The sequence below is a fragment of the Diadema antillarum genome, unplaced genomic scaffold (assembly GCF_040938485.1).
Source record: "Diadema antillarum isolate AM-2024a unplaced genomic scaffold, OU_Dant_1.0 seq00000133_RagTag, whole genome shotgun sequence".
Classification (NCBI taxonomy): domain Eukaryota; kingdom Metazoa; phylum Echinodermata; class Echinoidea; order Diadematoida; family Diadematidae; genus Diadema; species Diadema antillarum.
In genome coordinates this window covers 227,421-240,325 of record NW_027271210.1, presented here as the reverse complement: position 1 = coordinate 240,325, position 12,905 = coordinate 227,421, and the positions used below count along the sequence as shown (strand labels likewise).

At 37.3% G+C, this 12,905-nt stretch overlaps 1 protein-coding gene across 1 annotated transcript in view; it reads right to left on the bottom strand.

Annotated features, from left to right (window-relative positions):
- Positions 1 to 1,197: 1,197 nt before the first annotated feature.
- The window catches only part of LOC139727484 (adhesion G-protein coupled receptor G6-like), a 54,093-nt gene continuing 42,385 nt past the window's right edge, over positions 1,198 to 12,905 (bottom strand). The window contains exons 7-8 of the mRNA XM_071638460.1: positions 3,487 to 3,553; positions 1,198 to 1,678 (exon numbers count right to left, since the gene is read on the bottom strand). Coding sequence (XP_071494561.1) covers positions 1,198 to 1,678; positions 3,487 to 3,553 — 548 coding nt within the window. The remainder of the gene's footprint in view (positions 1,679 to 3,486; positions 3,554 to 12,905) is intronic.

Here is a 12,905-nt window from a genome sequence, read left to right as displayed (position 1 = left end):
CTTAATCTTTACCAACCCGTGCTGGCTGTGCGATGAATGGGACAAAAACAGGAAGTAAACCACCAGAGTAACAACAATGAAGGAATTACCAGATTAAACTGAAATTAAGCATGCCCTATTAACACATTCTGTCCATAATTAATGCCAACTTTCAAAGCAGTAGCACTATCTTTTCAAAAGTTATTTGAGTTGAAAGTGAAGAGTGTGGACAAGGTTTTTCAGAAATGAAAAAGGGATACTAAAGACACACCTAATCACACAATTCTACCAAAACTGTTCGAGATAAACTGCTAAAAAAAAACCACACTTTCCTGCCTGTTCTTTGATACCAAATTTTAGTATAATGTAAAAGAAGACCCGCTCTTTCAGAAAATATAAAAAAAGGTCAAGTTCGGCTGGGTTGACCCATTTCACTTATTTTCAGTCCTCACGCAAAATCAGTGTGTGCGACTTTATGTTCGTTTTGAGGTGCACGGTCACAAATGTACTCATTAAACTCTTAATCTTGACGCATGAAACACATTTTGCTATTAAAAGAAAGAAGAAAAACAATTCTCCTCCATCGCTGTATAGCACTCTCTCGAGAATTTTTTTTTTTTTTTTTTTTTTTTTTTTTTTAGTGTTTACCTTATTCTATGAACATTGCAAAGCTCTTCAGATTGAGATTCCGGATTAAATCACGAAATTATTATACTATTATTAAACGTTTACCCGGCTATTAAAGATATCGATGGCGTTCAACACGAATTGTAATCCCTTATAACGGCAAAACACATTTCAAATAATGAGAGGTCAAGGATGATTCTAGTGAATAAAGATGTGAACAAAATACATGTTCATTACACATAAACATATCAGTAGTGTTTTCCACCATCTACTATTCTTGGCGTAATAGCACCCTTTCTTATCCCCCCCCCTTCTAATTTCGTTGTTCCTGTTATGGCACGTAGTGTGACATTAATTAGGTAAAAAGTTTTGATAGGTATAGGCTTTTGAACATCTGTTCCCCCCCCCCAAAAAAAAAAAAAAAAAGATAAAAAAATCAAAAATCACATATGATATATCATATTCATAATTCCATCTTTAATTATCCAACTCTACCCTTCAAATCCAAAAAGAACGTACCGCTTTTCCATCGTCATGTTCTAGTACAACATGTTATTCTGTCGACTGGACAGAGGAGCTTTCGGGTGTTGCCTACAATCGACGTGACGACATGCCAAACGAATCCTTCGTTGCGTTGTCACGCGAATTGTCCCACTCGGTGGAGGCGCGTGCACGGTTTCGGGATGAAGGTGGAAATGAGCGCGAACAGGGAACGTAGCACGCCCCCAACGTTTCCCTGACGATAGGTTGACGGAGACAGTAGAGCAAGAAAATCAAGAATCCTTGGAAGGAATTGAGGGTGATGAAGATGATTTGGAAGACGTGGTTGAAAGCCTTTATGAGAAGGAGAAATCCGAAGGACCAGGTCAGACCCATGAGTAGGAAGAGACAAACGGCGTTCTGGACCCGCCGGACCTGCTCGCGTAAGGCTTTCTCTCGGTTGGCTGTTTTCGCTACCATGGTTTGACTAAGGCGCGCGATGACAATGATGAATATAACGAGATTCGCGAGCATGATAATGCCTACCGGGACCAGCAAACTCCCAATCATGTACCGCTTGTTCAACACACATCTGTCATAAACAACAACAGCAACAAAAACAATAATTCAACAGAATCAAAAGATCATGCTGAGTATATTTTTATTCTAATTTACAAGACAAAGATTGTTTTTTTCAATCTGGTCATTCTAATTTCAAAGGATTGTATAGTATTTCTCTGATGGAATATGTAAATGTATTAAACCACTTTTAAAAGAGCAAATGGTAAAGACATATTCACCAACCACATCATACTGACATACACTGTAGTATGTACTTTTACAAAAGAATGGACATCATCCAAGCACAACGCAATCCTCACTTCTCCGCACGCCTTCTGCTTGATCGGCGCGACTGTTGTCCACTCAGCGAATGGCACGAGTTAAAATGAACTTGATAATCTATCATTGTTGCAACATTACTTGGGGCCAACTTCTCAGTATTTTGTTTTTTAAAAAGATAGCTCCCTCCTAGGAATAACTTGGGTTGAAAGGTAAATCAATATGTGCGACGATTTGACCAGAAACACCTTTTTTTTGGGGGGGGGGGGGGGAGGGATGACCGTTTTCATCGGCAAGATGGTAAGACTACAACCAATGTCAATTTTGGCTGTTTATGATTATTATTTTGTCCGGATATCATTTGTGACCCTGCACCTCAAAACAAACAAAAAGTCGCCAGACATGAATTTTTAGTTAAGACCATATTCTGAAAGAGCAGACTTTAAGCTTTAAAATGATGTATAACTCAAATCAAATGGACTCTCCTAACCTATCTAATATATTGGAAAGAAAGCACAAACTTAGGAAAAGTGTGAACTGAGAAAAGAGGCTCTGAAGTACAAATTGTACAGTGTCTATTCAAGCGCTTAATCTTTACCAAACCGTGCTGGCTGTGCGATGAATGGGACAAAAAAAAAACAGGAAGTAAACCACTAGAGTAACAACAATGAAGGGATTATTAGATTAAACCGAAATTAAGCATGCCTCATTAACACATTCTGTCCATAATTAATGCCAACTTTTAAAGCAGTAGCACTATCCTTTCAAAAGTTATTACAGTTGAAAGTGAAGAGTGTGGACAAGGTTTTTCAGAAATGAAAAAGGGATTGTAAAGACACACCTAATCACACTATTCTACCAAAAATGTTCGAGATAAACTGCTAAAAAAAAACACACTTTCCTGCCCGTTTTATGAAACCAAATTTTAGCATAATGTAAAGAAGACCCGCTCTTTCACAAATTATGAAAAAGTCAAGTTCGGCTAGGTTGACCCATTTCACTTATTTTCAGTTCTCACGCAAAATCAGTGTGTGCGACTTTATGTTCGTTTTGAGGTGCACGGTCACATTTGTTTATTTCGTTTGATTCTCTGTCAACTTTCATAACTTTTTGCTCAGCTGGGAGTCATTTAGCTTGTTTTTTATCGCTAGTTTATTTCTTCTGTTATAGTAGGAAAACGGTACACGCCACGAGCTCGACACACACGAGTCATACAGCCAACGAGGTACACACTCTGAAGGGAACACAGTCCACGAACTGTGTACGGTCTACGAGCTAAACACGAGCTCGACACACACGAGTCATACAGCCCACGAGATACACACTCTGAAGGGAACAAAGCCCACGACCTGTATACGGTCTACGAGCTAAACACTTGGCAAGTAAAAGGCCCACGAGCTCGACATAATTCCATCGCGTCTAGCTGGGGCACATGTTTTGTTTGGTTTCAAGCTCGTGGACTTGTTTTATGACTCGTGAACTTTATTTTTCCTCATGTTCAGCAGCTTGTGAGCAGTATGATTACTGGGCATCGACCTCGTGAGATGATCACGCACTTACATGTCACTATCCACATAGTCACGTTGGGCAAAGGCGCCTATGCTGATTACCACCAATGCTGGGAGGCCTATGGAGAAGGAAAACAATAAAACAAAAGTTATAAGATAGATAGACAAATGAAACAAATTGTGTCACTCCCCTTTCCCCTCGCGTATGGCCACACAATAGACTCATCAGCATGGTGTGTTGAAATCTACTATACGTATGTGCCATGATGGGGTTGCACATTACTGTAATGTAATGATACGTGTTTCAGAGACCATGATTTTTACTGGACATTGCTATAATCTAATGAGCATCCACTTCATAATTTGTCAATCACTGATGAAGTATAACATCTGGTATGAAATAAAAGATGTCGATGTTGCGTTAACTATCATGTTTTAACGGAATGGTTTCATAATGTTCAACTATCTTATAATTAATGCGAATTTTAAATACAAATTTTACAAACCCCTCTTAAAATGAGGACAAAAATACAAATATGAACTACAAAGGGACATATCAAACGCTAAATGTCTTAAACAAACAATGCTTTGATTATTCATAGACAGTTGGATAAAGAGAGAAACGGAAAGAACAATATAAATTGTATTTCCACCGGCCATTGTGTCCTTGTTCTCCACATCTATAAAAGACATACAATGAAACTTGTTCTAAAACCAAACCCTTTTCTCGTATTTGTATCTGCATACCTTGGCGCTGTTTCTGTATCGTCTGCCGTAGTTGTATATGTACAAAAAGAAATAGGAAACTACATGCCATTAAAGGGATAGTACAGTATTGGTGGAGATGAGATTTGGGCTTTTAACTTTTTGCGAGATACCAAGAAAACACTTAGTGCAGTCGGAAAGGGGGGTTCCCATGCATCCCAAACATATATTTTTTAATCTACTTCATCTAGACCAATTTTGTGCGTATATTTCAAAAATGCAATGTTAACAGGTCAAAGCGTGTCCCATAGTGGTCAAAAATCCGTTTCCATGGTAACGCATGGTGAAAATGTCAGTATCTCATAAAAATACATGTAACCTTTGATAAAATTGTTCAATTATCATGGCTTTGGTATCAAATTAAAGAAAATTAAATTATCTATATGTGACCGTGCACCTCAAAACGAACATAAAGTCGCACACACTGATTTTGCATGAGGACTGAAAATAAGAGAAATGGGTCAACCTAGCCGAACTTGACTTTTTCATATTTTCTGAAAGAGCGGGTCTTCTTTTACATTATGCTAAAATTTGGTATCATAAAACGGACAGGAAAGTGTGTTTTTTTAGCAGTTTATCTCGAATATTTTTGGTAGAATAGTGTGATTAGGTGTGCCTTTAGAATTCTTTTTTCATTTCTGAAAAACCTTATCCACACTCTTCACTTTCAACTCTAATAACTTTTGAAAGGACGACGCTACTGCTTTGAAAGTTGGCACTAATTATGGACAGAATGTGTTAATGAGGCATGCTTAATTTCAGTTTAATTTGATAATCCCTTCATTGTTGTTACTCTGGTGGTTTACTTCCTCTTTTTTGTCCCATTCATCGCACAGCCAGCACGGTTTGGTAAAGATTTAGCGCTTGAATAGACACTGTACTGCAGAGCTTCTTTTCTCAGTTCACACTTTTCCTGGTTTTGTGCTTTCTTTCCAATATTTAGATAGGTTAGGAGAGTCAGTTTGGTTTGAGTTATACATCTTTTTAAAGCTTAAAGTCTGCTCTTTCAGAATATGGTCTTAACTAAAAATTCATGTTTGGCGACTTTTTGTTTGTTTTGAGGTGCAGGGTCACATATGATGATACCAATTATGTAGGGGGTTATACCAATCTTTATACTGATTTTGAGGCCAGAATTAAATTTTTTTCACATTTTTTTTTGCAAAAATGCATTTTTACCATAATACTAATCTATCTCTAAATCATACCAAAACAAACTTGATTTGTTTGAATATTCTTCAAAATTATACCAAATATGTATGTAATAAATAGTGAAAATTTCGTAGATATTGCTCAAATAACAAGAAAGTTACGGCCATCCAAAGTTGACATTGACACCTGTCAAGAATTGGTCAAGAATTTCCAGATGGATGATGATGATGCGCGCCTTCTATTGTGGAGAAATAAGCAAGCTTGCTTGTGATAGGACAAAAGTTTTCGTGAGAAGCTTTATTGTTTGGATCAGACCGGGATCAGTCAAAGAAATCTGCCATAAATCAAACCTCTGACCCTTGTATCTGATTGCATTTTGTGTCATATTCTTGTTTTTAAAACCATTCTGCAACATACATTTACTTTTGCCTGAAAGCAAAGTACCAAAAAAACTTCATCTATTGAAGCTTTTCCACTACGAGTTTATGTTCAGTGAACTTCAGTCTCACATGTTTAAAAATGTGTTAGGATTTAGGTATGACATGAAATCAGAACTTGTTGATGTGCTTTGTTGAATTGAGTTGAATTTACTAATATTTAAAGAGAACATCTATGAATAGATTGTTATTTGTATAGTTACTTTGCTGAGTGTGAAAGTAACAGGTTACAAGATTAGTTTGATGGAATGATACTGTCTGTAACATAATACTAGTTTTGGTGTAGACCTTAGTTCTGTAGACTCCACATAATGTTGTATTCATTACAATAGATCTGTGATGTTAGAGTCTAGTTCTGTAATTGATGGTGAAAACTAAAAGTAAACAGAAGCACCCAAATTTTATCTAAATTTGCAATATTTCATGAGGTATATTTTCATGCCACTGCACTGAAGGTGGCGGATCCGGAGGAAGTGGGGGGGGGGGGGGGATTGGGGCACATTCAACAGGATTGGCATTTACTGTACATCCTCTCACTAAATAGATATTTTGAAGCAATGCTTCTCCTATCATTTCCACAACATTTATTGATACAAAAGTGTGTAGCTGTATTGCTGAAACTACTTCTAAAACCATGCACGAAAGAACGTCGGTATTTGCGTTCATAGTATCCGTGTGATGTAATTACGGGGCTTGAGCGGCGGTGTTTATTTTGGACACTTCTCAGGGGATTGCTTTTGAATGTTGACCTTTTTAACAATATAGTTAATGTAGAGCATTCTTTCTTTTTGTGATTACATTGCATTTCATACAAATAAGAGGGCAATCGCTGTACAACCGTAACGACAATGTGAAGGCATGGTAAATTGAAACATATTTGTGCTATATGCTGGTGCATTGCCCTGGGGGTTGGATGGTTTTGAACAAATCCCACTCGGTTGCTTTTGAATGTGCACCCCTTTGACTATGGTGATTGTAAAGCAGTGTCTCTATACCATTCAAAATCATGAAAAGTAAAGTGTCTTTATTTACCACTCGGCAACGACTTTACATACATGTACAAGTGAGTCTACTGTGGCATATAATGTATGTTTTGTTAATCTGTTTTGGGACCACGACGGTCAGGGCAGGGGTGATCTGGGCACTTCCTAAGGGCTTGACAAAATAGATATTGTAAAGCAACGTCTCCTATATCACCTTAATTGCATTTTACGAAAATAAAAACGTATGTGCTACACAAGCGGAAGAGCTTTTCAGAGGCATGTAACCATAAGGAACATTTTTCGCGGTTGTACAGTGTATACTGCATGTTTTTCACTGCCTTTAGGATTACTTTGAGCACCTCCGATGGTCTCTACAAGTGAACCCTTTGGACTGCATAGATATTGTGGATCATTGTTGTTATTTTATCTGTCCCCCGGCAATTTTTATAGAAAAAAAAGTGTCTTGATATGGCAGGAATCCAATTCAATAGAATTCAATTCAATTTCTATTTCATTTTTCGACAAGAACAGACAGACATCACTTTCTTTGTAACAGAAAATGAGGTGCGTAAAATTATGTCGAATGAGAAGACTGTACAATGATTGCACCATACGATGATTATACATAATCACAAAACTCAAGTGATAGTCCTAAAACTCAAGGAACGACCTTTTTTTGAGACATGCACTTTTGGAACGACTGTATATACTGTAATTGCGTTGATATTTGCGTTACAAAGGTCATGTATAGAGGCAATTAATGTGTGCACTTCCCATATAGTAGGCTCCCTTCGAATGATAACCACTTAAACTATGTCAGTGTAAGTAAAAATTACAGAGCAATATATCGTCTGTTGACTCCATTGAATTTTATTAAATACAAGTTTCTGGGCTAGAGGACCAGAAGGACTGTTTAAAGGCACGTATTCATAATACATATTCATGTATTTGCGGTGGTACATGATTATTGCATGTCTTAGACTGTCTTTGGGTGGGGTAATTTTGGGCACCCTCCACGTGGTTGTCTTCGTATGTGAACCATTTTCACCTTATACTAAGATATTGTAGAACGTCAATTCTTCGAGAACTTCCACTGAATTTTAATGGAAATGAAATGAATAGGACGTTATGTACAGAGGGTTTTTTTTTTCGCTTCAAACAGCTGTATTCACGTGTGTATATGTTTGTACCGGGCCGTGAGGGTATAGAGATAAATTCGGGTACCTCCCTGCATGCCAGCCACTTTGACTGTGCACCACTTTTTAAAGATGTACACATTGTAGAAAAATGTCTCTGCTGTCAATGCCAATTGTATTTCATGGAAATAACAAAGTCTTTGCTAGATGGCGAAACGACTTTAGAATAAAATGTGACCCGCTACAACAAAATGATCCTAAAGTCGGGCGAGGTCGATTATTTGAAAATTGCATGACACAATTCCCTAATCTTCCTGCTTTAAATTGATATATAACACATCTTATAAAAATAATCGACTGCGGAGATATCGATGTTTAAAAGAGAGCATGTCGAGACGTCTGGGAAATCACTGTTTCGAGAAAAGCGCCCTAAAAGTTCTCCTTGCTAAGCAATCACGATCAAGGGACACGCAAGTCAGTATTCACCTCCGGACAATAGAGGGTAAGCCCTAGCAACCCCCGAAATGCTCATTCAAACACAGCGTCGGCGGTCTCCTCACCGACCAATCAGTGACCAGGATGCATAGCGCACCCCGCTAGCACACACCAGTCGACTGGGCAGTGTGCGAGCTTCACGCTTCGGTTAGCGGCAAGCAGCAAACTGACCAATGAGATCACTCTGGTTGTTGTTAAGGGCGGAGCCTACGTGTGGCGCTAAATCCAAATGTTCGAACCCGATTCTGCTTCGTTGATACGCCAAAAAACATGGCCCAGAAAAACGCTATTTTTTGGTCTTTCCTTTAATCATTTTCCTTCAAAAATTCGACAGATGATAGAAGACATGTCAGACTGTAATAATATGTCAAATTCAGAAAATCTTAAGTTTTGACCAATTTTGATGCTCTGACTTCAAACTCGATTTTCACGGCTTCGACCGTGCGCGACTTTAGGACCATTTTGTTGTAGCGGGTCACAAATCTTGTACGCTTATAACAACGGAAATCGTGTTGGTTGATGCATGTTTTGTAAATTAATGGTCGTGGGGATAATAGTATGCTCGACTGGGGTATCTTTGGACACTACCCACAGGGTTTCCTTTGACTGTGCCATCTTCAATATCTCAAAACCCTCAAGTATGCAAGAGCTTAGTCATCGAGATTCAAACAAACCACCCTCCAAATAGAGTTCGTTCATTACAAAATTACCGTAGACAAATTATAGATGTTGACACTTGTTTAATTTCGTACTTTGATTCTACGTAATATTAATGGATAAGCTATCATTATCTGTCTGATAACAAACTCTAATCTTATAATGATAATTCATGCTAGTTTACTAATGCTGTAAAGTTTGTTTTTGGTGAAGAGAAACTGAATTATCTTATTTGAACACACTTGATATGCTCATATCGGGCACTTTGATGCATCAGAATATTCCCTTGGCTCGGAACCCTTTGCATATTATGCAAATGAGGCCCAGACTATGTACATGGTGAAATGTTTGCATCGCACTAGTGACATTGTAAACATATCGCAATTTAGGTTTCAACACTTTCGGTGTTCCAGTCTGAAAACTAGAAGCCCAGTTTTCATGGAAACACTGTATTTTTATCATAATGGGAGCTAATTTGCATATTATGGAAATCTAGCCACTTTGCCCCACTGGATTTCTTGGGACTTTTAGTATGGTGTTTAGGAGCCCATAACAAGTATAGCACTGCAGTGGAATTCCTGCTGTTGCAATTAGTGTTAGGTGAAACCCTATTTTGACTGGACTAATGTGATCTATGACAAAATGTGTATCCAGTGTCTGTTAACAGTGCTTCATTTCTTTCAGAAGTACAGTATTTGTTGTAGTAGTCCATCGAGTATAATGAGCTTGCTCTGGTATCGTACAGAAGTTCATGCAGGACCCGTTTCACCAACATTGATTTCAGTGAGGTCAGTGCCACTTAGTGTTTTCGTGACTGAAACATACCAATCAGAAAAGTGAGATAGCGAGACTGAAACCAGTGAAGTGAAACTGCAACCAACGAAAAGTTTGTTGAAACACCCTACAGGACTGCAAGAAAGGAAAAGGCATGAACTAACCATTTATATTGGGATTGGGGGCGGAGGTAGAGGAGGGTCTCATTTTATGAGAAATTGACTTAATCTATGTTCTGTGCCAAATTGACTTGAACGAAATGTCAGCTTGTGCCAAATGCAAAACAAAAAATAAAAAATCCAACTACTGGGATGGAATGAATACACCACTAATCATGACAATTGTGATTTCTGGACAGCTGTGTTATAATGGCTACAGGCAAGTTTGAGTGTAACCATGGTAGCTATGGTCTCTAACAGGTTAGGTCTCAACTCCAGTCAATTAAATAGCTATGAATTTGCATACTTATGTAAATTTAAAATGGTGCTTAACGCTGAGAAGGTGTTGCATTTTTTTGTTTGAGAAAAACATTGTGTTTAGCATAAAGTTGCTATAGAAATGACCTAATTTGGGCTCAGATTTTTTTGAAAAAGAGGTCACAAATGTGCCCAATTTTGTTTAAAGAAAGGCAGGAAATAAGAAATACATACACTAGAAACTTATCTCATGATTAAAGGGACTGTACAGTACTGGTTGAGGTAGGGATTCATGTTTTGAACATTCCTATTAGAGGTAATGAAAAGCCTCTTATGAAATATAAAAGAGCATGTAATTTTAAGAAGGATTCAACGTTTATTTGATGAAAATTGGTTTTCAAATGGCTGAGATATCCAAAAAAGTGCTAATAATAAAAGGCGACATGCCACAACTTTATTAGGATCTCTTTGCTTCACCTTGTCCTTGGATATCTCAGCCATTTCAAAACCGATTTTCATCGAATAAACTTTTGATAACCCGCATGCTCTTTGACATCTTAAAGAATGGTTTCTGAATATCTCGCAAAACGTTAAAAGCTAAATCTTCACCTCGACCAGAACTGTACACACCCTTTAATGTCAGTTGTATAATGAACACTTGAGGTATCCTAAAATTCCCACTCATTTATCTGGTTTGTGGGGTGTTCCGAAGCAGAACTTCTGGGTAAATATTACTGGTAAGTTTGTTAAAACATATACAAAATACTTTCAAATACAAAATTTGTTTGTTATGCGATAGTTGCCAGTTGACCCCAAAATTCAGCCTCAATTCCCTGGCCTATAGACTTACAGTTGAAATCACTGTATAATTATAATCAATTTTAAACAGGGCCCCGGTATTACGAAATCCTATTGCTCGATTCAAGCTATTCGCATGCCCTCGATCGAAAACGTGCACCGTATACCCGAATAGTATACTAGTACTAGTACTGTACTGTACTCCTATGTGAACCAATGATTTTTTTTTCTACTCGCCCCCCCCCCCCAGCAGCGCGCTGTAAAAACTACTACCCTGACCTCAAAATTGATATGAAGATTAGTATAAATTCCGTGTGATGATTGGTATATCATTCAAAGAATTTAATACTCTTCATTTAAATTTGACATTTAAATCATGATAAGTGAACAATTGTATCAAATATTACATACATTTTAAGGAGAGTCTGACATTTCCATCATGCGTTGCCTTGGTAACAGATTTTTTTTTCCACCATAGGACACTCTTTGACCTGTTAATGCATTTCTTTTAATTCTACCCACAAAACTGGTCTAGATGACCCACTTTATCACATCCAACTTCATTCTCATGCTTTTGGAACCAAATTATGATGACTGAAATGTTTAAATGAGATTATTCAACAATAGAGGGCGTACATCACACTCCCACCTGCACATTCTTGACATGCTTGAATGTCAACTTTGGATGGCCGTAACTTTCTTATTATTTGAGCTATATCTATGAAATTTTCACTTTGTATTGCATATATATTTGGAAGAATAATTTTGAAGAATATTCAAATAAATTGAATATGTTTTGGTATGATTTAGAGATAGATAAGTTTTATGGTAAAATTGCATTTTTGCTAAAAAATGTGACAAAAATTGTATTCTGGCCTCAAAATTAAGATGAAGGTTGGTATAACCCCCTACACAATTGGTATCATCATATGTGACCGTGCACCTCAAAACGAACATAAAGTCGCACACACTGATTTTGCGTGAGGACTGAAAATAAGTGAAATGGGTCAACCTAGCCGAACTTGACTTTTTCATATTTTCTGAAAAAGCGGGTCTTCTTTTACATTATGCTAAAGTTTGGTATCATAAAACGGGCTGGAAAGTGTGTTTTTTTAGCAGTTTATCTCGAACATTTTTGGTAGAATAGTGTGATTAGGTGTGTCTTTAGAATCCCTTTTTCATTTCTGAAAAACCTTGTCCACACTCTTCACTTTCAACTCTAATAACTTTTGAAAAGATAGTGCTACTGCTTTGAAAGTTGGCATTAATCATAGACAGAATGTGTTAATGAGGCATGCTTAATTTCAGTTTAATCTGATAATCCCTTCATTGTTGTTACTCTGGTGGTTTACTTCCTGTTTTATGTCCCATTCATCGCACAGCCAGCACAGTTTGGTAAAGATTAAGCGCTTGAATAGACACTGTACTTCAGAGCCTCTTTTCTCAGTTCACACTTTTCCTGAGTTTGTGCTTTCTTTCCAATATTTAGATAGGTTTGGAGAGTCCATTTGATTTGAGTTATACATCATTTTAAAGCTTAAAGTCTGTTCTTTCAGAATATGGTCTTCACTAAAAATTCATGTCTGGCGACTTTTTGTTTGTTTTGAGGTGCAGGGTCACATATAGATAATTTAATTTTCTTTAATTTGATACCAAAGCCATGATAATTGAACAATTTTATCAAAGATTACATGTATTTTTATGAGATACTGACATTTTCACCATGCGTTACCATGGAAACGGATTTTTGACCACTATGGGACACGCTTTGACCTGTTAACATTGCATTTTTGAAATCTACGCAAAAAACTGGTCTGGATGATGTAGATTGAAAAAAATATATGTTTGGGGTGCATGG